Here is a 22570-nt window from a genome sequence, read left to right on the forward strand (position 1 = left end):
CCACACAACAACAACAAAAAAAAACTGCAGTATATTTCAATGCCAGTGTTGTACTGAGAGAATGATGATGCCAAGAGTTATGTCATAGCCTGGATTTGTGGGGATATAGCCACTTCCCATTGCCTCGTTTGGATTGAGCCAAGAGTGCCTCTGATGGTTATAAATAAGTAGTGCACTCCATTTTACCTTAATTACTTCAAAACACACCTACCACATTTCTTAAACTGCCCATCAACTACCCAGTCATTCATTCTTTGCGCCGCTTACTTCCTCACTAGGGTCACTTTGATTATACATTAATCAGTTATGTAAATCCCTTTTTGTTTATCTCTTTAACCCCCTGCGCTCGAAATTAGTGGTGAGGGCCACACAGCCGCACACCTAATTTGATTAACAATTGAAGTAATCATGCTGACCTTGAAATAAATGATCACTGTGCCATGCGGCAAGGCTCAAGCATTGAGTTGACTACTTTTATTGAGCAAAGACATCAATTTTAGATTAGAAAAAATGTCATGTTGATAAAAACGTTTTTAAATTGTTAACTGTCAGAATCAAGTATCTTGTGGAAGGTTACTCTTGAATTAGCTTTTTACCTTCGGACTGAAGCCAATAAAAACTCAAGCGAATGTCATATTTTTGATGTGAAGGAAAAGGTTGCTTTTCCATTCATCCATCCATTTTCTCCTTATTAGGGACACGGGCACGCCGGCGCCTATCCCAGCTATCTTCGGGCGAGAGGCAAAGTACAACCTGAACTGGTCGCCAATGCCAATCGCAGGGTTTTTGCTTTCCCACTGCTTGAAAATTCACACACGTAAACAAGACAGATACAAAGTGTCCGTCAATTGCATCCTCCTTTTCCTTGACTACCTGCATCCTTTCATCTCATTATGAAAACGGGATATCTTCACATTGTAAACCCAGAAGATGGAGGGAGGTTAAAAAAAAGAAAAACAATTAGTGCTGCTGATGGAGGCCGTATGAGGTAATGAAATTGCGTATCTCATTGTAGCGTGTAATGGAGAGCAGTTTGAAGTTAATTGACGGGAGATAGGACACTGGGCCACAGTCTGCCCGTGTATTGTTACAGCGCATGGAGCTTATCAGTGAGAAAATCACTGGACTCCATTCCTTATCGGACTGCAAATGAGAATTATCTTGGTTTAACAGACTAAATGGCAAAAATCAGTTATTATTGTAATTAAATTCATATTCTTGTCATCCATTTCTGCCGCGTGAATGCCCTTTTCACACTGGCAGCACCAGAAAATACGTCTAAAATAATACTCTCCATTCTATTACTTGTGTATTTTTTTTTCCAGAATCAAAATAATTACTATATGTTTGCCCAGTTCATTTCGTTTGAATGGCATTTTCATCAGTCCATTAAAGTATTGCGGCTTTGAAAATCAGCCCCATGTGATAAATGAGAGAGGCTGGGACATTGCGGGAGTTTTCAGGAGGAGACAGAGTGCCATCTTCTGGTGAACGGGCTGAAGAGACGAGAAAATGTGCACAATGCTACTTTCTAAATGTCCGAGTGTAACAGAAGTAATCTTTCATGCAGACTTTATGTTTTGCAAAATAATGCTCTAATGTGGTAGAAATGATCCCAGCGGTTGAGCCAGATAACCACTGAAGGCACTCAAAGTTTTATACATAGTACTAGGGAGAGGCCACTTCAGTGATTCTGGTGGGACGGGACCCGAAAATGGGTAGGTCGTGGACAGCTTGTAAAATATTACAAGTTCCCCAATTAAACATATTACATAAGCGACAGGAAGAATATAGCTGCCTCGTGCTTTAGCCATTAGTTTACTCTGTACACAAATACAGTGCAGCTCAGCCTTTAGCAAGCGGACGTCATTATCAGCAATATGCTTTTGATGCGACATGAAACTCTTTTGAAATGACAAAAATGTGACAAGATTAAACATTTAAATTAATGTTATTAAATATACAGTACATATATTGTATATTTTTTGTGTGAGCATTCCCTACTTTACAGGTGAGCAGTATTTTCTACATTGAACCAGTCTAAAGTGATAATTTTTTATTTTAAAAGTCTTGATGGAAAAAGGCCAATTTCTCAGTTCATAAAAGGCTGTAAAAATTTTCTTGTAAAACAGTCTGGGGCTTTAATAAAATGTGCTGTTGGAAGATCCATCAAAGTAGAGTAGTGACAGATGTTCTCTGCATTCACGTGTGGATGTATAAAATTCTGTTATTTATATCCCATAAACTCCATACAGTTGAAAACAGCACACACAATATTTTCTATGCAAAAATTGCAGTAATAAAGAAGTACAGCAAAGGTTTAAAAAGGAACATGACGACGACCTTGCCTCGCCAATAAATTCTTACGTAGAAGGAGTGTGAGTCAAACTGTCCTTGTTAAAGTCCCACATTCAAAGGAATAGAACGCGAATATGGGATGTGAGCTCAATAAACATAAGAGCACTAAAATTGCGACAAGTGGGACAGTTCCCTACCCCCCCCCCTTTCCTTCATGATGTTATGTATCAACTGTGACCTTGACCTGCAACCAATATAACCAGGCTGGCATACAGAAAATAGAGAAGAAACCCAAACAGGAAGCTAACAGACTCTCATACGGCTCTAAAATAATTTCAGCATGTATACGGAGGAGACATGATTCAAATGAGTTTTATAGTCTTTCTCACTCGTTCAGATTCTGACATGGTGCATGTTGCCATGGTCAAAAAATAAGGTACCTATTCACACACACTAATGAAACTATAACACCCGAGGATGACTAAATGGGTCTTAAAAAAAAAAAACACCCTCAAAGAGGTCAAATAGATTAATGAATGGAGTAAATATCAAAGGACAAATACACACAAGATCTATTATGAAGTAGATTGAATACCCCGAGGTTGGATCATGAGTAATAGTAATAGTAATAGTATGCTCCGAGAATACAAGCAACGATGGATTAACACTGTCCCTTTTTTAGTGACAATTATTTCGAATGGACAAGCCTGGAGATGGTTTTAAGAGAGGAAGAACTTGCAGATCGTATAAAAACATTCACAGGATTCGTGCAAATTAGCCACCTTTACCGAATCGCTTCAAAATGTAATATTGGCTTCATTTATTAATTTCATTGCCTGGTGGTTCAACCCAAATGGGCAATTAAAAAGAAGAAAGTATAAAACTTTTTAGTGATGTCAAACATTTTTTCATTCCACAGCAAAAATATGTGAATTTGCCTCAATGTTACGATACTTCGGGACGGCGGCGTGACCTGTGACAAGGTGATGATTGCGGAAAAACATATAGCAGACAAGGGAGTTCAAAGTTTATAGATTAGAACATTTCCATACCATAATCTATACAGGTATGGCTTTTACCGGATACTGGCCTATTGTTGCGCTCTTCCCAAAATTCAATAGGCGTGGTTGATAACAAATAGTTAGTGTTTGTTTAAGTCATGCAGGATGTATGAGAACAGCTGCAGGTTTATGGATTTAGAGGCACATCATTAAGATTATCTAGCCACGTGTCAAACTAAAGATCCGCGGGCCAAATCTGTCCCACTACGTCATTTTACGTGGCTCACAAAAGCAAATCAGGTGCAACTTGCACGATTCTTGCTAAAAATCTTCATCAAAATTTCAAGCACTTTTAGCTTGTCGAACTACTTTTTACAGTAACTTGAACAATAGGTGATGGGCTCAAATTCTGATTTCACGACTAGTTAGCAATCAAAAGTTGTCTGATAAAATGAGGCGGTGATGAAACATTTGTTATACTGGCCCTCTGTGAGGAAACCATAACTACAATGTGCCCAGCAATAAAAAATGAGTTCAACACCCTTGATCTAGACTCATTAAATTGGAGGGGTACATTTTGGCATACTTATTTACATTTTTAAAAACAACTATTTAGCACCTGTAAGGAGTGTGCTCCATCTTAATATGTTGCCAAGTCTAATGGAACTTTAATATCTTGTATCTATTGAACGGATCACAGAGGGCCTTATCATCAGACCGGCAAACCCTTTCCAGTAATCCTACAGTACACATTACAGCCTTGATGGGACTGTACAATTTCACAAGTTGCTTGAGTAATGCTGTATACTGTAGAGCAAATGAATAACCAAGTACGACCAAACATTAACCAAGTCAAGAAAATGTATTTGAATACCTGTCCCGAGAGTTACTTCAATGACAAAGCACAAGTTAAGTGGTCTTGATAAATGTAGAAATTATGCAACAAATCGCTTTACTAATGACTTTCATCGCCACACTGGCCTCTGCAGGTGCTTTGATGTGTAACTTGTGTTGAATTGGTCGGGCACGCAAAGATAACGCTGCTTTATCTGTAGAGAAATCAGATGGGTGTCACATTCGATAACGGCAGGTAGATTGGATTACCTTCCCTGAGGTCACTTAATGTGGTGTCAAAATATGATTGACGGTGCAGTTATTCATAGTCTAGATGTACACCGCCGATAGCTATTTTTACAGCTGCTTAACAAAGACCTTGTGTCCAGCCGGACGAGTCGAACGCTTGTTTATGGGCTCCTCGCTCTTTTGATACGTATTGGCTGGGCTTCTGGAATGTGAAAGGTGGATGTCTCTGTTATCTCTTTACCCAGCTGCAGTTACGTGATGACATGCTCGTTGAGATACACTAAATAGCCTTTGTTGGACATTACTTGTTTTTTGGGTTTTTTTTTTTTTTTTTTGGGGTGCTTGTGTGATTACCAGGGAACATGGATTGAATAGTAGCTAAACTTAATGACTCATAATTGGATAGGCTTGATGATTTGTTCATATTTGAAGGGAAAAATAATGTAGCCTCAAGAAAAATAAATGGACATTAATAGATTACCACACTAGATCCAATTGACTGTGTTGAAACGTCTGGATTGTGAGTTCAGTTTTGTTATTTTTTTCTTAAGGCTGAGAAGGATCAGAAAAGCTGCAGGTATGGACAAAAGATTCATTCCAATCCAAACTACGTTTTTCCAAAATGCTCTTTCCCAGACCTTTCTGCCACACCGTCATGCACCCCTGAAAAGATTCTTTCATAGCTCTGTTGTCATGGTAATTTTGACGACCCCCTTGAATTTGAGGAAGAGGGAAAAAAAAATAATCACAGAGCCAGGTTGAGTTATTATCTTAATAGGTTTTACAACCCTACAATGGTGTTTTCAACAGGAGGAAATTATTAAAATGAGAGGAAAATTAGTTACAAGTAACAAGGATAAAATTGGAATGTTACCTAAAAAATGGAAGAATACATCTGTAATGTGAAAATTATTATTGTCAAAATTATGGCTTGGTGGTATTGTCTCAATTCTATTCTCATTATTCTATTTCATGTCATCATTCATATCACAGGGAGCAAAGCATAGATATCCATCCATCAATTTACACATCACTACACGAGTTATCCTGTTTAGGGTCACGGGGAGGAGCTGGAGCTAATCCAAAATGACTGCAGGCAAAAGGCAGACCGTACCATAGATTGGTCACCAGTCAGTAGCATGGCACATGCAGAGAATGAACCTATACAGTCTTTACAACCTCACCAAGTGAGAACTGAACCCACACTCACTGCTCTTAAATCAGGGTAATGTACACCATCAGGGACATGCATTCATATTCATATTTTAGTAATTCTTCCTTACCTGAGAGCCTTTTGATTCCCCTCCCGCTCCCCCAAAAAGTCAAACCTCGATCAAATCAGTTTAAGTATCTCTACAATAATCCATCCACCCATCCATTTTCTTCACCGCTTATCCTCAAGAGGGTCACGGGGAATGCTGGACCCTATCCCAGCTGTCAACGGGCTGGAGGCGGGGTACACCCTGAACTGGTTGCCAGCAAATCGCAGGGCACATTGAGAGAAACAGCCGGCTCACAAACACACCTAGGGGCAATTTAGAGTGTCCAAAAAATGTTGCATGTTTTTGGAATGTTGGAGGAAACCAGAGTGCCCAGAGAAAACCCACGCAGGCACGGGGAGAACATGCAAACTCCACACAGGCAGGTCCGGGATTGAACCCGGGACCTCAGAACTCTGAGGCCAACACTTTACCATCTGAACCACCGTGCCCTCTAAAATAATCCTAAATCTTAATTTTAAAAAATAAATTACAACAAAAAAAAAGCCACAGAGTTAAATATATCAGGAATAAATACAGTATACGAAGAAGCGTTCTATTCTTGCTACACCGTTCAACTCCATTTTCAGCGGCAAGTATGTTAATCCCTACATATTCAAGAATTTTTGAGATTTTTTTTTTTTTTAACCAACCAAATTGTTTAGGGGGCTGAATTAGCTTCATCTCTCCATGAGAGAATTTATGCACCTCAGTTTTTATGACCTAGCAACACTAAAAAACTAATCTTTTGTGTTGTCATTGCTGTGGTCAGTGGAAGAACATTTCTTTCGGCCACAGACCCACTCCCCTTTTTTTTTTTTAACCTGCTGTCTCCACCCACCGCAGTAGTCACCTGGTTCAACGGTGGGCTATAAAATCCTAACGTCCGACGCTTTCCCTGCCGTGACACACAGCAAGCCAAACAACCTGTACCGGCAGTGAGAAGGTCACATTCATTCATCTGTGGTCCCTCACAAAGAAGTCCCTCCTCATCAGCCATTCTTAAGATCATCAAGGTGAGAGTATTAGCAACAGAAGAGCTGGCGTTACCGGATCAGCCATGCTTGGAGGCTTTTGCGCAAATTTGTTGGTCACATTGGCTCTCCTCTTTCTAACTCACACTGGGACTCAATGCAGGTAATACCTTAAACTTCGCACTCTTCCACTTAAGCTGGCGTTGTGTTTTCAGGGGAAAAAAGTGCTCTAATATACTTCTTGATTTTATTAGGACAGAAAGTGATATTTCATCCGTTACTTTACCTGACTGGAGAAGAGATTCAGGTGTGAGAAAATGATTACGGCTTTTCACTTCACAACAATGATTTACAAAAATGATGTAGTTTGAGATGTTCAAAGCATTCATCTTTTTCTTTCACAGAATATATTGCACAGTGCTCGTTTGGCAAACACAAGAATACAGCATGCGACTGGACAACGAATCACCACAGATCACGTAAGAGGGATACCATATTTTGGACTAATTGTAGCGAAAACTGAAATAGTTAAATAGTTTTTTGAAACACCAACCATCTAAGGATCATTTGCCTTTCCTATGTAGTCAACATTATGATGTAAAAATTCTTACCTAAATTGCTTATGCAGACATACTGTACATTTCATCGGTGTTATTATCAGTTAAAAAGAATGACACGGTCTGGGAATATAAACTGCACTGCGGCACTACATAAAAACATAACATCTCATTTAGGTCAAGCATAAAAGCCATGTGTCTTTTCATTTCCAGACACTCTAACAGTGCATACAATAGAAAGTGATGCATTGGATCAAGGGGAAGCCTGTCTAGAGTTCTGGTACTTGGCCTCTCCTCGTGGTTTAAAGCTTCGAGCTCTGCTCAAAAGCAGCAAAGGTCTGGTGGAAATCTGGACCTCACCAGCACTGGCTCCAGATGGTTGGCGACAGGTGTTTGTGCCACTCAACATCATTGAGTCTGGGACCAAGGTAAAAACTGCAGTTTGTAACAATGAATCTTAAAATGTTCATGGGATGTTAATTTGCAAGTAAAAAAAAATAATTTTGTTTTGAACAGATTGTTTTGAAGGCAGTCCAAGCAATATCCTTGGAGAATCAGGTCACATTTAACAACATTGGAGTAAGGAGAGGCTTATGCGGTTCGTACTGTCTATTGTTTATTTTCAAAAACTAGTTTTGGTCCAATTGAGCAATACTTAAGTATGCAGGTCCACACTAATAGAAATTATACACTATAGATGATCAGCCTAGTACTTTGGTAACTCTTGTCAGTTACTCAACAGTACAACTGAAACCACATAATCATAATAAGAGTGCAGTTTATTTAGAGATCTACATGAGTATGTCAACAAGTTGTCTGTTTCAACAATTACCATGACAGGTATTCATTAAAATGTGGCACTAGTTCAGGCCAATAAATGGCTCAACAACGCTTTACTGTCTGACTAGTAGATCTAGCGTGTCCAAGTGATCTTTTTTGGGTCTCGTCTCCCACAGGACACCAGTGTGATCCACACAAAGAGATATGGACAGACCAGACCACTCGCTGCTTCTGCTCAGACAGACAGCTTCACTGTGCTCCCTCTCAGTGTCCTAAGGGTCAAAGCTGTGGTCCTCAAATACGAACCCCTCGGGAGGCGGCCAACACTGGGACGTGTACTATACATAGTAACACGGACTTCAGCACTTTTGATGGAGTGCTGTTTCGCTTCATGGCTCCCTGCAACTACATTCTGGCAAAGACCTGCTCTTCCTCTGAGGCTTTGTCCTCCTTCAGTGTGAAGGTTGTCAATGACTATGATGAGAATTTATCTCAACCAGCTGTGCAGCAGGTCATTGTGTCCGTGGGGAATGACAGAGTGTCTCTTCTAAAACTGGAGACACACAGAGTTGTGGTGAGTAACAGTGGTGAGACCAAAATTAAAGATTCTATCTTGATATTGAGTAAGTTCTGTAATATAAAAATAATGAGCTTATTACCAAACGTTACACCGGTCTGATCAGTTGATAATTATATGTTGGGTTTTTTTGGAGAAAGGAGGTTAAATATTGAAGTAATGTACGAATTGGCCAGTTCTCATTTGCATTTCACAGGTATTCATCAGTTTCTGTTTCTTTGATACGTTTTATGATGATGACTGATAACAAACAACTATCTAACTGATATTGTCCTCTAGGTCAATGGGATCTGGAGGAATCTTCCACTCAGCTTCAGCAATAACACTGTCAAAATAAAAAGCAACCTGGCAGCTGTTGTACTTGAAACCACTTTTGGCCTTTCAGTGTCATATGACATTGCAGGTGATGTGCAGGTGACCCTGCCGTCCACTTACTCTGAGGACATTTGTGGCTTGTGTGGAAACTTGAACCATCTTGGAGAAGATGACTTGACAAGGCCTGACGGAGAACCTGCATATGATGCCACAGCTTTGGCTAACAGCTGGCAGAGTGATCAAAAAAACTCCATCTGTGAAACAATTCCATTACCTCAGGAGTGTGACCCGGTGGAGGAGGCCGAGTATGGCAGTGAGCAACAGTGTGGAAGTCTCCTCTCCAGTACTGGACCATTTGCAGCATGCCAATCTTTTCTGGGAGCTGAAAGCTACTTCAGGGGCTGTATGAACAAAATGTGCTCCACTCATGGTGATCCCGCAGTGCTGTGTGAGACACTGCAGATGTACGCTGATATCTGCAAGGATGCTGGAGTCATTGTTCCTACATGGCAGAACGCTACAATTTGCCGTATGTTACTTCACTGCTTAAATTCCTGACATCTGTTCCATTAAATCGTGGGAAATTGATGGTTCAAAGTGCGGTATCTCTCTCTTGACCCAACAGCTCGACTGTGTGGTGAAAATAGTCATTACAACTCATGTGCTGAAGGCTGTCCAGATGTGTGCCACAGTCAGGATATCATCGGATCTTGTGGAAGTTGTGAGGAAAGGTGCGAGTGTGACCATGGCTTCAAACTCAGTGGGGGCAATTGTGTTGCAACAGAGGACTGTGGGTGCTGGCATAACGGAGAACACTATGAGGTAAGAGAGAGAGAGAGAGAGAGAGATATGAATCAATCAGTATATTTACCGACTGTCAAATGCCACGATTGATTTTTCATGCATCACTTTGCAGAAAGGGGAAAGGATCTTAGAAGGAGAGTGTGCGCTGCTGTGCCAATGCATGGGTGGCAATAATGTTCAGTGCACTAAAATGCAATGTGACAGAAGTGAGGTCTGTAAGGTTGAGGCCGGGGTCAAAGGATGCTTCCCTATCAAACCGGCCACCTGTAGCGTGTATGGTGATCCACACTATATCACCTTTGATGGGATGGCGTATGACTTTCAAGGGGGGTGCAGTTACACACTGGCTACCACATGCGGAGGAGAAAGCAAAGTCCATTTCAACGTGACCGGTCACAATACGCATCATCCCCTTCACAACTTGACCCGGTCTAAGTTGGATGCTGTGACCCTGCAAATTGAGGATTTCCACCTCACATTGAAGCAGACCAGCCAAGTATATGTAAGTTAAGATCCTCATTGGAATAGTTTTGCAATTCTTAAATGTTATATGAACACATTTATTGGGTGTAGCTCCTCTACCTAAAATGGTAAACCGTCAATTGCATTTTATGTGGGGGAATATGGTGGCAGAGACCAAGGAATACAAGAATATCATGTCAATTAGTCAATGTTGTTTTTGCAACCCGACACCTGCATGATGGATACCTCATCGTTATGTGGAACTTTGTTTTGGTCTTTAGTATGTATGTTCTAAGTGCAGTAAAAGCCTGCTTTCACTGTCTAGTTCCCGTGGTTATTTCCACTCAAACTTTCAAGCTCATTGACCGAAATTAAACTGATATTTGAGAGAAATTGTCAACACAAGCATAACGTAATTTTTTTCCAAGAACAACATTGCATATTGTAAAATGGAGTCATCCTTTATGTAAACTACAAAACACATATCCATGGTGCATTCCCTCCCAAAAGGAATATTTATCAATGTATGATTTACCATCGTAAATGTTACATAATGCAGGAAATTCTCACCACATTTACGACACTAAGGCAGTGTTCTAAAACATCTTCTGCAATTCATTATTGTCAGTAACATGATTGGGACGCTCATGTTTATGGTGGTCAGATATTACTCTGTCAGGTCATGAAAAGAAGTCAGTTTGTTGCACGCTCACTCACAGTTGACCCATTTATAAATAAAGCTGATTCTGATTGATACAATACAAATATACAATAACACACCGACAAAGTATAATGCATTTTCTCTCTTCACCTCCCCCCCCCTCTATCTATCTTTAGGAGAATAAGAGCCTTGTTCAACTCCCTTACTCCACCACTGCTTCATTTGGTTCTGTCTGGGTTTACAAGAATAACAGTTATGTTGTCGTGGAGACAACCTTTGGCCTAAGAATGGTCCTAGATGGGCACAACAGCTTCTTCTTACAGGTAGACGAGAGCTACAAATATCAACTATGTGGCCTATGTGGTACCTATTCAGGACAGCAGGACGACGACTTCATAAAACCAAACGGCCAAAACACTACAGACCCATTTGAGTTTGGTGATAGCTGGAAGGCGCCACTCAATAACGAGTAAGTTCTTTTACTGTAGGACATATCGCCAACCAGGCTTGTAATAATAAATGTAACCTCATCATACATTAACACGTAATAATAAATGTAACATCATCCTCCACTGTTCCCTTCTCCTCAAGATGCGTTTCTCATCCAAATGATCCGCGACCTTGTGAAAATGAGGAGGAAGACAATGAGGCCTACGTTGAGTGTTTTGCCATCCTTGGCGAAGCCTTCAAGCCCTGCCATGAAACCATTCACCCGAGCATCTACATCAGGAGCTGTGTGCACGACTACTGTGACACAAGGGGCGACCAACACACCTTATGTGTGTCTCTTCAATCCTACGCAGCTGCCTGCCGTATAGCAGGAGTGGAGATACCCCATTGGGCCTGCAGTGAGTTGTCAATTGACGGGGAAATAATTTCAGATTCTATGCAGAATATGACATTCCACACAACGAGAGTATAGTTTACAACCTGAGTGGTATGTGTTCATAATTGTATTTCCCTTTTTTTTTTGTTTGTTTGTTTTCACCTTTTCAGTTGAACCCCAAACTACAGAAAATCCTCCAACTCCACCCACTCCAACTCTTCCACCGCTAACACCGGATCCAGATTGTAAGAGATGAAAAATTTCCATTCATCAGTCATATAATTCAATTATTAAATTTTCCAGCGGACGCAATGTACACTGGCATAGTTATGAAACTCACATTTTGATTTAATCATGTCACATATCTATGCATTGGATTAAGTTCAACTCTGTGTAAAGGGATACTGTTCATTCTGATTTTTTCCCCCACATAGTATGTCCCTTAAACTGCGACTTTGAGAAGAATCTGTGTGGGTGGCAGCAACTCATACAGGACACCTTTGATTGGACAAGGTATTCCGGTGCCACCCCAACAATCGGAAGTGGGCCAAACCACGACCACACCACTGGGGGTAAAAACCTATCACAGTGCATCATATTATCAACTTTTCATGACTTTGTGCTAAACCCCTATTCTGTTGGTTTTTCACTCTAGCGGGATTTTATATGTACATTGAGGGTGACAGTGTAACACATGGAGACCCAGCTCGTCTAATGAGCTCAGAGTGCCTTTACAGTGGCCCAGTCTGCCTCCATTTCTGGTACCATATGCATGGCTCTGCCACGGCCATGGCCCTAAATATGTACCTGCTCCAAGGAAATATAGCAACCAAGATTTGGTCCATGAAAAACAACCACGGGGAAGAATGGCATTTAGGAAAAGTTGATATCAATGTCTCCGGCCCTTTCAAGGTTAGCCTTGGAAAATGTGTGGATTTTTACCATTGATTTCTGGACAAATGTATTTGGTCTTACTTTGTTTATTGTCATATCGGCCCAATTAGATCATAGTGGAGGGAATCCGAGGCTCCAATGCTCTATCGGATGTGGCGATAGATGACATCTCCATCCAGTTTGGCTCTTGCGCAAGTAATAATAATTTTAAAATTGAATCTTATCTTAGTAAAATGCTGGTTTATTATGTTGTAATATTGTTATCACTCTCTTTCGGTAGGTGGACTGGGAAACGGAGCTGAACCTGGAGAAGTCATTCCCTCAGACCCAGGTTAGTGGATGAGCGGTTCAAATTTAACAAGTATGTTCAGGAGAGAATATTGGAGTTATTTTTTTTTGGGGGGGGAACGGGGGGAGTAACTGAAATTGCACATTTTAAGAGTTTCACTCCTATTACTTTTGTTTCCCATGCAGTTTGTAGCTTGAATTGCAGCTTCGATAGAAATATTTGCAACTGGAATCAGATGGTGACAGATGCTTTTGACTGGACATGGCAAAGTGGTTCTACGCCTACCCTCATGACAGGACCCTCCTCTGACCACAGTGGGGGTATGATATTGGATCAGCAAAAAACACTGATATGAAGACTTAATGCACAAATCTGACTCTTTGGTTTCTTTTATCTAGATGGTCATTACCTCTACATCGAGGCTAGTACTGTGTCACATGGGGATACAGCGCGTCTCATCAGTTCTGGATGTTCTGCCGCCGGTTCCCTGTGTTTGCAGTTCTGGTACCATATGTACGGCTCTGCTGATACTATGGCCCTCAATATATATTTGCTGCAGGACAAAAAAGCTGTTGCTATTTGGTGGAAGAGGAATGATCAAGGAAATATGTGGCACTTGGGTCAGGTAGACCTGACAAACACAGGACCTTTCCAGGTCAGTCGATTCGAAGATGGAACTTCATCCAGTATTACAATCGTGGAAAATAAGCAGTTACTAATATTTAACAAGCAATAAAGAATCAGTTGTTTTTCCTTCCTAAGATCATTATCGAGGGGCGCAGGGGCTCCAATAAAGAATCTGATGTCGCCATAGATGATGTATCACTTTATCATGGACGATGTTCAGGTTGTGAAATATATCTACAGTATACACTCTAGTATAATGTTTCATAGTTTAAAGTTTTGTGGTTTATTAATCATTAATATTCTGTTCTTTACCTTAAATTTAGAGCTAAGTGGTGTCATGACAACACCCCCTCCCAAACCAGATGGAAACATCACGGCTCCTCCAAATGTCACAGAGCTTCCCGCAGTCAATGTTACTGATGTTACAACTTGGCCGCCTGTGGCAAATGTCACACAACACCCTGTTATTGAAGCAACTCGGAATTTAACTCTAAATAACAATTATATTGGAGCCGCAGAGAGCAGATCACCACACTCCGGTACATCAATTCTTCTGCCGGTTCCCTTGTCTTTTGTCATTTTCAGATTTATTGTCAGTAACAACGCTTCTGCCTTTCCAGTGTGCCAACTCGACTGTAAATTTGAGAAAGACCTGTGTCAATGGAAACAGCTTCGCACTGATGCCTTTGACTGGACAAGACTAAGTGGGTCAACGCCAACATTAAGGACAGGGCCTTCTTCGGATCACACCACAGGACGTAATTACCCTCCTGACTCATCCACAGAAAAGTTGTACTGAATGAATTAGGCACAAAAGATAGTTATGATAATTACAGATTAAGGTTGAAGTCAGGCACACCTTTTCATCTAAATTTCCTCCTTTCGTTTTTAGAGTGACTCATCTTGTCAAGGACATGCTTATCTTTGTCATACAGTGTATAATGCACACTATTATATTTGTATTACACTTTACACCGATTTGATCGGCCAGATCTCCCAATATTTGGCATTTATTGCTGATCGGCTGATCAGTTTTGATGTCATAATTCGCCAAGTCAATCAATGATGTCATTGATCGGCTCCGAGAAAGACATTTACTCCACGTCACCATCGTGCAACCGATGTCAGAATCCAAAAGCTAATTTATTTTTTATACAGCAGTATCTATATAGGGTTTTTTTTGTGTGTCTTTTGACGTAGTGCTGTAAAAATCTGACAGCCAATAAAGTTATTTTAATAAAAACATCAGCGCAATGGGAGGGACAACACGGCTGAAACAAGACGACATATATTGCGCAGCTCAGACCACAAGGCAAATTTGCTCTTTCAAGATTGACGACTGCAATAAAATATTGTATCGCGATACCAACGCATTCCGTTTTTTACAATATTTGGGCTTTATCTTGTCAACTCAACTGCGATCGAATACACTAGTTACCGTGGGAATGACAACACGAGTGGATCGCGCAGACTGTATCATAATGAGAAAATGGGGGGAAAAAAATGTATGGTGGTGGTCATGGGTGCTCAGGAGACTAGAGGACTTCATGTAAGGATGGCTTGAGGTATCCTCACGTACTTTTAATAGGATATGACTCACAAGCCATAAATAAAACGGTACGTAGCCTAGCAAGCTAGTCCTACCACTCATGGTTGTGTGTAATCATGCTGCCATTCTGTTGAATAGATGACCTGACCAAGAAGCGAAAATCCAACCTTTTTGGAGTCAAAGCACATACTTTATATTTTTTAAAAATCTCACAGCACACCAACAAACAAAAAGCTACCTTAATTGCTGTGTGTACATACTGCCATCTACTAGAGACCATTGATTTGTTCTGTCAAACCTTACATGCATTATTTATTGTAGATATAGATTTTTTTGAATAATTAAATACACAAATACATCCAGTGAAAGAAGAGGTCATTTAAAGAGACTCATTGCTCCACGTTGCGAACGGATCAGTGATCAGTTGTTTTTTTTTTTTTAACTCGCTGATTGGCCCCAAAAATCCTGATCGTGTAAACCCTAATTTGTATATAATTAAAGTAGGTTTTTTACTGAGCCAAATGTTTGTCATTTATCAAAAACTAAACTTCACTGACAAAATATTAAAACATACTGTAACACGTCATCATATTTTGTCTCATGAATGCAGCTCTTAAAAAAATATAACTTGACATCTGTCATATCATAACGTTGCAGTTTGAAAATGACCTGTGAATTTTATTTTCCTCTAATTTACAATATGAAGAATAAACTAATCAAACTGCTGTTTCCTATTCCAGATGGCCACTATCTTTACATTGAAGCCAACACCGCATCACATGGAGACACAGCTCGTCTCATCAGTTCAGAGTGTTTTGCCTCCGGTCCTCAGTGTCTGCAGTTCTGGTACCATATGTACGGCTCGGCCGATACTATGGGCCTCCATCTATATTTGCTGCAGGACAAAAAAGCTGATGTCATTTGGCGGAAGAGGAATGATCAAGGAAATATGTGGCACTTAGCTGAGGTGGGCGTGACGGTCAACGGATCTTTCCAGGTATAGAGTATTTATGTTAACATTATCAGCAAATGATGTTGCAATCATGAAAGAAGGATTACAAGACTACTGTACAGCCAGTGAGAAAATGTACTTTGGTTTTCCTTTCTTAGATCATCATAGAGGGGCGCAGAGGCTCCAATGAAGAATCTGACGTCGCGATAGATGATATAACGCTTTATCAAGGACAATGTTCAGGTTGGAAAAATACACATAAAATGAAAATGTGTTGTCTAAAAAAAGACTGGCCATTTAAGACTCATTAAAATTCCGACCTAAATTTTTTCTTTAGAGCTAAGTGGTGTGGTGACGACACTCCCGCCCAAACCTGAAGCGAATGCCACTCTTCCTCCAAGTAACACTTCACATGAAACTGCAATTACAGAGCTCCCTACTGTGAATGTTACATATGAACTCCCTCCAACAGCTAGGCCACCTGGACCAAATGCCACGGTATCCCATTTTGCTGAAGTAACAACTAATGTAATTATGGATAACAATGATACTCCAGACGCACAACCACTTCACGCAGGTACAGTGATTGTTATCCAGTTTTCCTTGTACTTTGGATTTCTGAAATTTCCCTCTTTTTTGGATTTAGTGACTTTCGTGACTTTCTGACTTTACAGTGTGCCAACTAAACTGCAACTTTGAGAGAGATCTATGCCAATGGAATCAGCTCCGTGCTGATGTCTTCGACTGGACAAGACTGAGTGGCTCAACCCCGACATTTAGTACTGGGCCCTCTTCAGATCACACAACAGGATGTAAATAGTCTTCTGAACCACCAACAGTAAACTTGCACTTAGTTAATTAGGCTCAAAAGATATTAATGAAAATTGCAGAAGTCAAGTACAGGTTGGTGTCAAAGTCAGACACACCTTTTGAGCCCCAACTTCCTTCTTTCATTTTGAATGAGTCTCGGCTTGTCAAGGACATTTTTTTTGTCTTTGATGTACTGTGTATGCTACACATTGTACATAAGTATAACATTAAAACATAGTCAAAGTAGAACGTACGAGTGGCTTATGATGAAAGTTTGAAAATCTGAACTTAGCTAAGAAAACACCAAGTAGTTTTGATTTGTCTTGTGAATGCAACTCTTACAGAAATGACTCATGCCTCATCTGTTAAAAGATATCATGACTTCAAAATGATAGCTTTGCAGCTGGAAAATTACCTGGGAAAACATGTTTTATCAGTCATATGAATGGTTAACTAATCAAACTTTTGTGTCATAATGCAGATGGCCACTATCTTTACATTGAAGCCAACACCGCATCACATGGAGACACAGCTCGTCTCATCAGTTCAGAGTGTTTTGCCTCCGGTCCGCAGTGTCTGCAGTTCTGGTACCATATGTATGGCTCGGCCGATACTATGGGCCTCCATCTATATTTGCTGCAGGACAAAAAAGCTGATGTTATTTGGCGGAAGAGGAATGATCAAGGAAATATGTGGCACTTAGCTGAGGTGGGCGTGACGGTCAACGGATCTTTCCAGGTATATTCATGAAACAAGGGTAGCCAATAATGTTGTCATGGAAAAATAAGAATTACCAGACTACTGTTTAGCCAATAAGACCGAATAAAAACTGGATTTTCCTTTCTTAGATTATTATCGAGGGGCGCAGAGGCTCCAATGAAGAATCTGATGTCGCCATAGATGACATAACTCTTTACCATGGACAATGTTCAGGTTGGGAGAATTCACCGACCTCAAAATACAAATGTGACGCCTAATTAAACATTTGCTCATTTGAAACTCATTACAACTCCAACGTTGACTTTTATTTTCAGAACTAAGTGGAACGGCGACGCTACACCCTCCCAAACCTGAAGGAAATGCCACTATTCTTCCAAATATCAAACCACAAGTAACTGCAGTAACAGACCTCCCTGAGGTGAATGTTACTGGTCAATTCCCTGCTACAGAGATGCCACCTGTGGCAAATGCCACAATAATTTATGTCCCTGAAGCAACAACTGAGCCAATTATTAATAACAATGAGATTGCAGATGCACAAAACAGACCACCATACTCTGGTACAGTGATTGTTTTGCAGCTTTCCCTTGTCCTTTACAATTTTGAAGTTAGTTTTGGATTTTTTTAAGACACTTAATAATGTAATATTTCTGACTTTTCAGTGTGCCATCTCAACTGTAATTTTGAGGAAGGCCTATGTGAATGGAATCAGCTTTTCACTGATGCCTTTGACTGGACAAGACTGAGTGGCTCAACCCCTACAATTATGACAGGACCCTCTTCAGATCACACCACAGGACGTAATTAACTTTTTGAATTCTTAACAATAACAATGCACACATTCTTAGTTAAGGTTAAGTTATTCATGATTATTACAAAAGCCGTCATGACAGGCGTATTCTAAAGTTAGGCTCACCTGTTGGTAACGAGTTCCTTGTTTTTGAAGAGGAAAAAATGTACTTCCTTGTTCTTGAACATGTTTTTTTAATTATTTTAGTTTTAATTATTTTTTTTTTATTATTATAAGGAAACATTTTTTTATCTTTTATAGATTGATGATAATGATGATGATGATGGTGATTATGATTGATGTTAATTGAACACTCTAAATTGCCCCTCTGTGTGATTGTGAGTGTGGCTGTTTGTTTCAATGTGCCCTGTGATTGGCTGGCAACCAGCTCAGTGTGTGTTCCTGCCCGTTGACAGCTGGGACAAGCACTCCCCGTAACCCTCATGAGGATAAACGGTGAAGAAAATGGATGGATGGATGGAAGGATGGCTAGATTGATGGCACCAAGCCAAAACTTTGCATGTGAAAAAATTGGTCAATTTACTACTTTTCACAAATATATATATATATATTTCTGATTTTCTGATAATTTCCAACACCGGTATAGCATTTTAACAAACTATTGACCAATTGAAAGCTTTGAAAATGGCATACTGTCACTGACGATACAACGTTAATGAGTCAACAATACAATTGGGGTTAAAAAGTGATTGTTTTGGACATACAAGGAGTTGCCAGCGATATACTGTACGTATATTATGTATACTACCTAGAGCATTACAAATAATGAAAGTAGTTTTTTTATGGCCTGAATATTGTGTTGTTTAACAAAGGTCACACTTGGCTGACATTAAAATATATGACATTGTTTTGTCGCGTGAATACAAATGTTATAGAAAGAAAACTTGTCTCACAGACAAGATAGTTATAGGCTACAGATACTACATATCAGATTTTTAATTTGAGCATTACCTATGAAAACATTCTAGTTAAATAATATGAAAACCTAACTAATCAAACTCTCATGTCATAATCTAGATGGCCACTATCTTTACATTGAAGCCAACAGCGCGTCACATGGAGATACAGCTCGCCTCATTAGCTCCAAATGTTCTTCCTCCGGACCTCAATGTCTGCAGTTCTGGTACCATATGTACGGTACAGCGGATACAATGGGCCTTCATGTATATTTGCTACAAGACAAAAGAGCTGATCGTATTAGGTGGCTGAGGAATAATCAAGGGAATATGTGGCGTCAGGCCCAGGTTGACTTCACAACAATTGGATCTTTCCAGGTAGGTAAAATGTTACTCAGTGTTTAACCTAAATATTTTCAGATGAGTGATGAGAGGAGAATTAAAATGTGCTCTTGATGTTAGATCCTTTTTGAGGGTCGACGAGGTTCTAATGATCAATCAGATGTGGCCATAGATGACATATCCCTATACAGTGGGCCCTGTTCAGGTGATCATATACTTCAACTGCTAATCTACTAACATTTTAACCAGCATATCTATTAAAGAGCGGTGTGTTTTGCAGACATCACAAACACTACCACCCCTGTACCCATGACAACGGATTCTGTTACAACAGAAGGTTCTGAACTTACAACAAAATACACAAATGTTACACAACCAATAACAACTACACTACAAACAACAACGGACACAACCAACTCTGGGACTCAGACATCCACACCAGAACTAACTAAGCCCACAAACCCAAATGCTTCATCAGAAGCGACAGCTGGGACAGTTACAAGTGGACCTCAGACAACTGCCACAGTCCACCCATCATCAACAAAACACCCAGGACCTGAACCAACAACTGAAAAAATGACATCACCCATTACTTACCCTCACTCCACAGCTAGACCCGTGCCCCTAACAACAGAGAGCGGTGAAGCAACAACTGGATTACACCCAAAAACATCAGTGACACCAGAAACTCCAACAACAGTAGAACCACAGACTACTCCCACAGCTCTCCCATCATCAACCACCCATCCAGTAGATGAAGGAACACAAGATCCAGGACCTGAACCAACGACTGAAAAAATGACATCACCCATAACATACCCTCACTCCACAGCTAGACCTATACCACTAACAACAGAAAGCAATGAACCGACAACTGGGTCACACCCCAAAACATCCATGACACCAGAACCACTAACCCAAACCCCATCAGCAACAGAAGGACCTCAATCAACTAGTCTTGAAACTCAGCCTCCAACTGCAACGCAACCTCTTCCACAAACAACAGCTGCACTGCAGCCTTCAACAAATGAACCACAGTCAACAATCACCATTAAACCACAAGATCCAAATAATACTTCACCAGCTACTACTGTTGGAGAACAGCCCCCAACTACTGAATTGAGTAAGTATGAACACATTGACAAATATTTAACATAGCAATGCCCTACGGTAAACACCACCAACTTAAAATGTTCTTTTACATTCGATACATTGATCATCTCAAACACATAACTATTACAAATAAAGTCACTCTGGAGAACCTACCAAGATAATTGCCAGCAATGACAATCATTGCACAACAAATTGTGTTCACCTCTCTAAAAAAATATTCCAAAAAAACAAAATACAGGATTTCAATTTGACTGATTATCTGTTGTTTCTCTTACGGGCTCTCTCGCTCTCTGCAGCACCTTCTTGCCAACAGAATAGTCATTACAACACTTGCATCCCTGCCTGCCGTCCAACCTGCAGATATTTGAATGGGCCGCCATTTTGCAAGCACAATGAGGGTTGTAAGCCGGGGTGTGTGTGTAATGATGGCTATGTACTGAAACTTGGAATTTGTGTACCAATCCTCCAATGTGGATGCGTGGACGGAGACGGCAATAAATATGTTGTAAGTGATTATTCTGAATTTCATTGTATCAATTTAGCTCAAGCGCACTAACATTACTCTGTTGGCGTTCTTTTGTTTTAGTTTGGTCAAATGTGGTACACCAAACACTGCGGTCAGAAATGTAGATGTGAGAGGGAAGATGATATTGGGGAGATTGACTGCGATGAAGAAGAGTGTGACGACAATTCTGTTTGCCTTCAAAATGAAGACGGGCATTATTACTGCCAGAAAACAGGTACCATGAATGGCGGCAAATGCCTTTTAACTTACGATGCCGTTTACATTTCTAATTGATTCTAACATTACATTCATATCACAAAACAGGTTTCAATGAGTGTACAATAAATGGGGACCCTGGGTACAGAACCTTTGATAACATGAAGCATGACTTTGAGGGAGAACATTCATACGTGCTGGTCCAAACCAGAAACTTGCCTGGTAATCTTCAGGATGTCTACATAGTGGGCATCAATACACCCGGTGGTAGTGAAGAAGATCGTGATGATGACGATAACGACGACGATAATAGTGATAATGACAGCAATGAGGATGATGAACGCCACAGATTACAGGGGCTCAAGATTGAAGTGTACAATCATACAGTGGAGTTCAAGAAGCATCGGAAGTTGTTTGTAAGTTTCGAGGAAACATAAAACGATGCATTTAAATTTTTAATAGTTTTTCAAATTGTTCACACATTCTGGTCCTGCGTTCCATTAGGTGGATGGACAGCGAACTGAGCCACCGGTTTCACCGTCCCTTGGTCTAAAGATTAAGAAGCATTCCTCTCACATTTATCTCAATACTGACTTTGGTCTTTCAGTAAAATTTGATGGACAAAACAATGCAGGTATGTAGTTTATTTTTTTTCCTCTCTTTTAAACTACTACTTTATAAATTTATAGTTGATCGTGTGATAATGTGAGAATGTGCCCTCCAATCCACTGGTGACCAATCCAGGATGTCATCTACTTTTTTCCTCCCACGCTGAGATGGAATAGGGACCACTTCCCCGTGACCCTAAAGATGATAAGGGGTAGAAAATTCATGCATATGTATGATGAAAACAAGCAGTTGCTGATTAGTAAACACAGTGTTATTGGATATGAAGTTCGATACAGTGAGTCCTCGGTCTACGACTGAGATCCGTTCCTAGAGTAGTGACTTAACTCGAATTTCGATTTTTTTTTTATTTTTATTTTTTTTTTACCCTGTAATCAAATACTGTACTTCATCTCCACAGAAATAACTCTACCACGTACGTACAAACGAAAAGTTGGAGGCCTTTGTGGGAACTTTGACGGTAGAATCCTGAATGACCGGATGAAACCTGACGGGACCGTGGCCAAGACTGTCCAAGAATTTGGAGAGAGCTGGAGAGTGTGACAATGTCAAAGGGGGCAGAGGGGTGCTGTCCCAGATACTGCTCAACATCATCATGTCCACTCATAAAACTTTTTTTTTT

General features: G+C 40.3%; 1 protein-coding gene across 2 annotated transcripts in view; it reads left to right on the forward strand.

The window, feature by feature from the left end:
* Positions 1-6554: 6554 nt before the first annotated feature.
* LOC133511447 (zonadhesin-like) overlaps positions 6555-22570 on the forward strand; it is a 16443-nt gene continuing 427 nt past the window's right edge. Inside the window, exons 1-38 of one of the 2 annotated variants that reach the window (XM_061840372.1) lie at positions 6555-6778; positions 6870-6922; positions 7020-7094; positions 7386-7600; positions 7689-7770; positions 8129-8526; positions 8809-9373; positions 9470-9666; positions 9761-10150; positions 10948-11240; positions 11363-11619; positions 11768-11842; positions 12032-12169; positions 12253-12509; positions 12602-12686; positions 12772-12822; positions 12966-13100; positions 13179-13435; positions 13543-13627; positions 13731-13946; positions 14028-14165; positions 15697-15953; positions 16067-16151; positions 16246-16308; positions 16381-16485; positions 16583-16720; positions 17200-17456; positions 17567-17651; positions 17753-17998; positions 18101-18238; positions 19267-19523; positions 19608-19692; positions 19768-20610; positions 20897-21105; positions 21187-21340; positions 21430-21737; positions 21826-21955; positions 22349-22570. The exon at positions 22349-22570 is cut by the window's right edge and continues 427 nt beyond it. In XM_061840372.1, the coding sequence (XP_061696356.1) occupies positions 6702-6778; positions 6870-6922; positions 7020-7094; positions 7386-7600; positions 7689-7770; positions 8129-8526; positions 8809-9373; positions 9470-9666; positions 9761-10150; positions 10948-11240; positions 11363-11619; positions 11768-11842; positions 12032-12169; positions 12253-12509; positions 12602-12686; positions 12772-12822; positions 12966-13100; positions 13179-13435; positions 13543-13627; positions 13731-13946; positions 14028-14165; positions 15697-15953; positions 16067-16151; positions 16246-16308; positions 16381-16485; positions 16583-16720; positions 17200-17456; positions 17567-17651; positions 17753-17998; positions 18101-18238; positions 19267-19523; positions 19608-19692; positions 19768-20610; positions 20897-21105; positions 21187-21340; positions 21430-21737; positions 21826-21955; positions 22349-22491 (7542 nt within the window). In that variant the 5' untranslated portion in view covers positions 6555-6701 and the 3' untranslated portion in view covers positions 22492-22570. Of the gene's footprint in view, positions 6779-6869; positions 6923-7019; positions 7095-7385; positions 7601-7688; positions 7771-8128; positions 8527-8808; positions 9374-9469; positions 9667-9760; positions 10151-10947; positions 11241-11362; positions 11620-11767; positions 11843-12031; positions 12170-12252; positions 12510-12601; positions 12687-12771; positions 12823-12965; positions 13101-13178; positions 13436-13542; positions 13628-13730; positions 13947-14027; positions 14166-15696; positions 15954-16066; positions 16152-16245; positions 16486-16582; positions 16721-17199; positions 17457-17566; positions 17652-17752; positions 17999-18100; positions 18239-19266; positions 19524-19607; positions 19693-19767; positions 20611-20896; positions 21106-21186; positions 21341-21429; positions 21738-21825; positions 21956-22348 lie in introns of both variants that reach the window. The other variant, XM_061840371.1, reaches the window with a different exon arrangement.

Source organism: Syngnathoides biaculeatus, chromosome 13 (genome assembly GCF_019802595.1).
Source record: "Syngnathoides biaculeatus isolate LvHL_M chromosome 13, ASM1980259v1, whole genome shotgun sequence".
Taxonomy (NCBI): domain Eukaryota; kingdom Metazoa; phylum Chordata; class Actinopteri; order Syngnathiformes; family Syngnathidae; genus Syngnathoides; species Syngnathoides biaculeatus.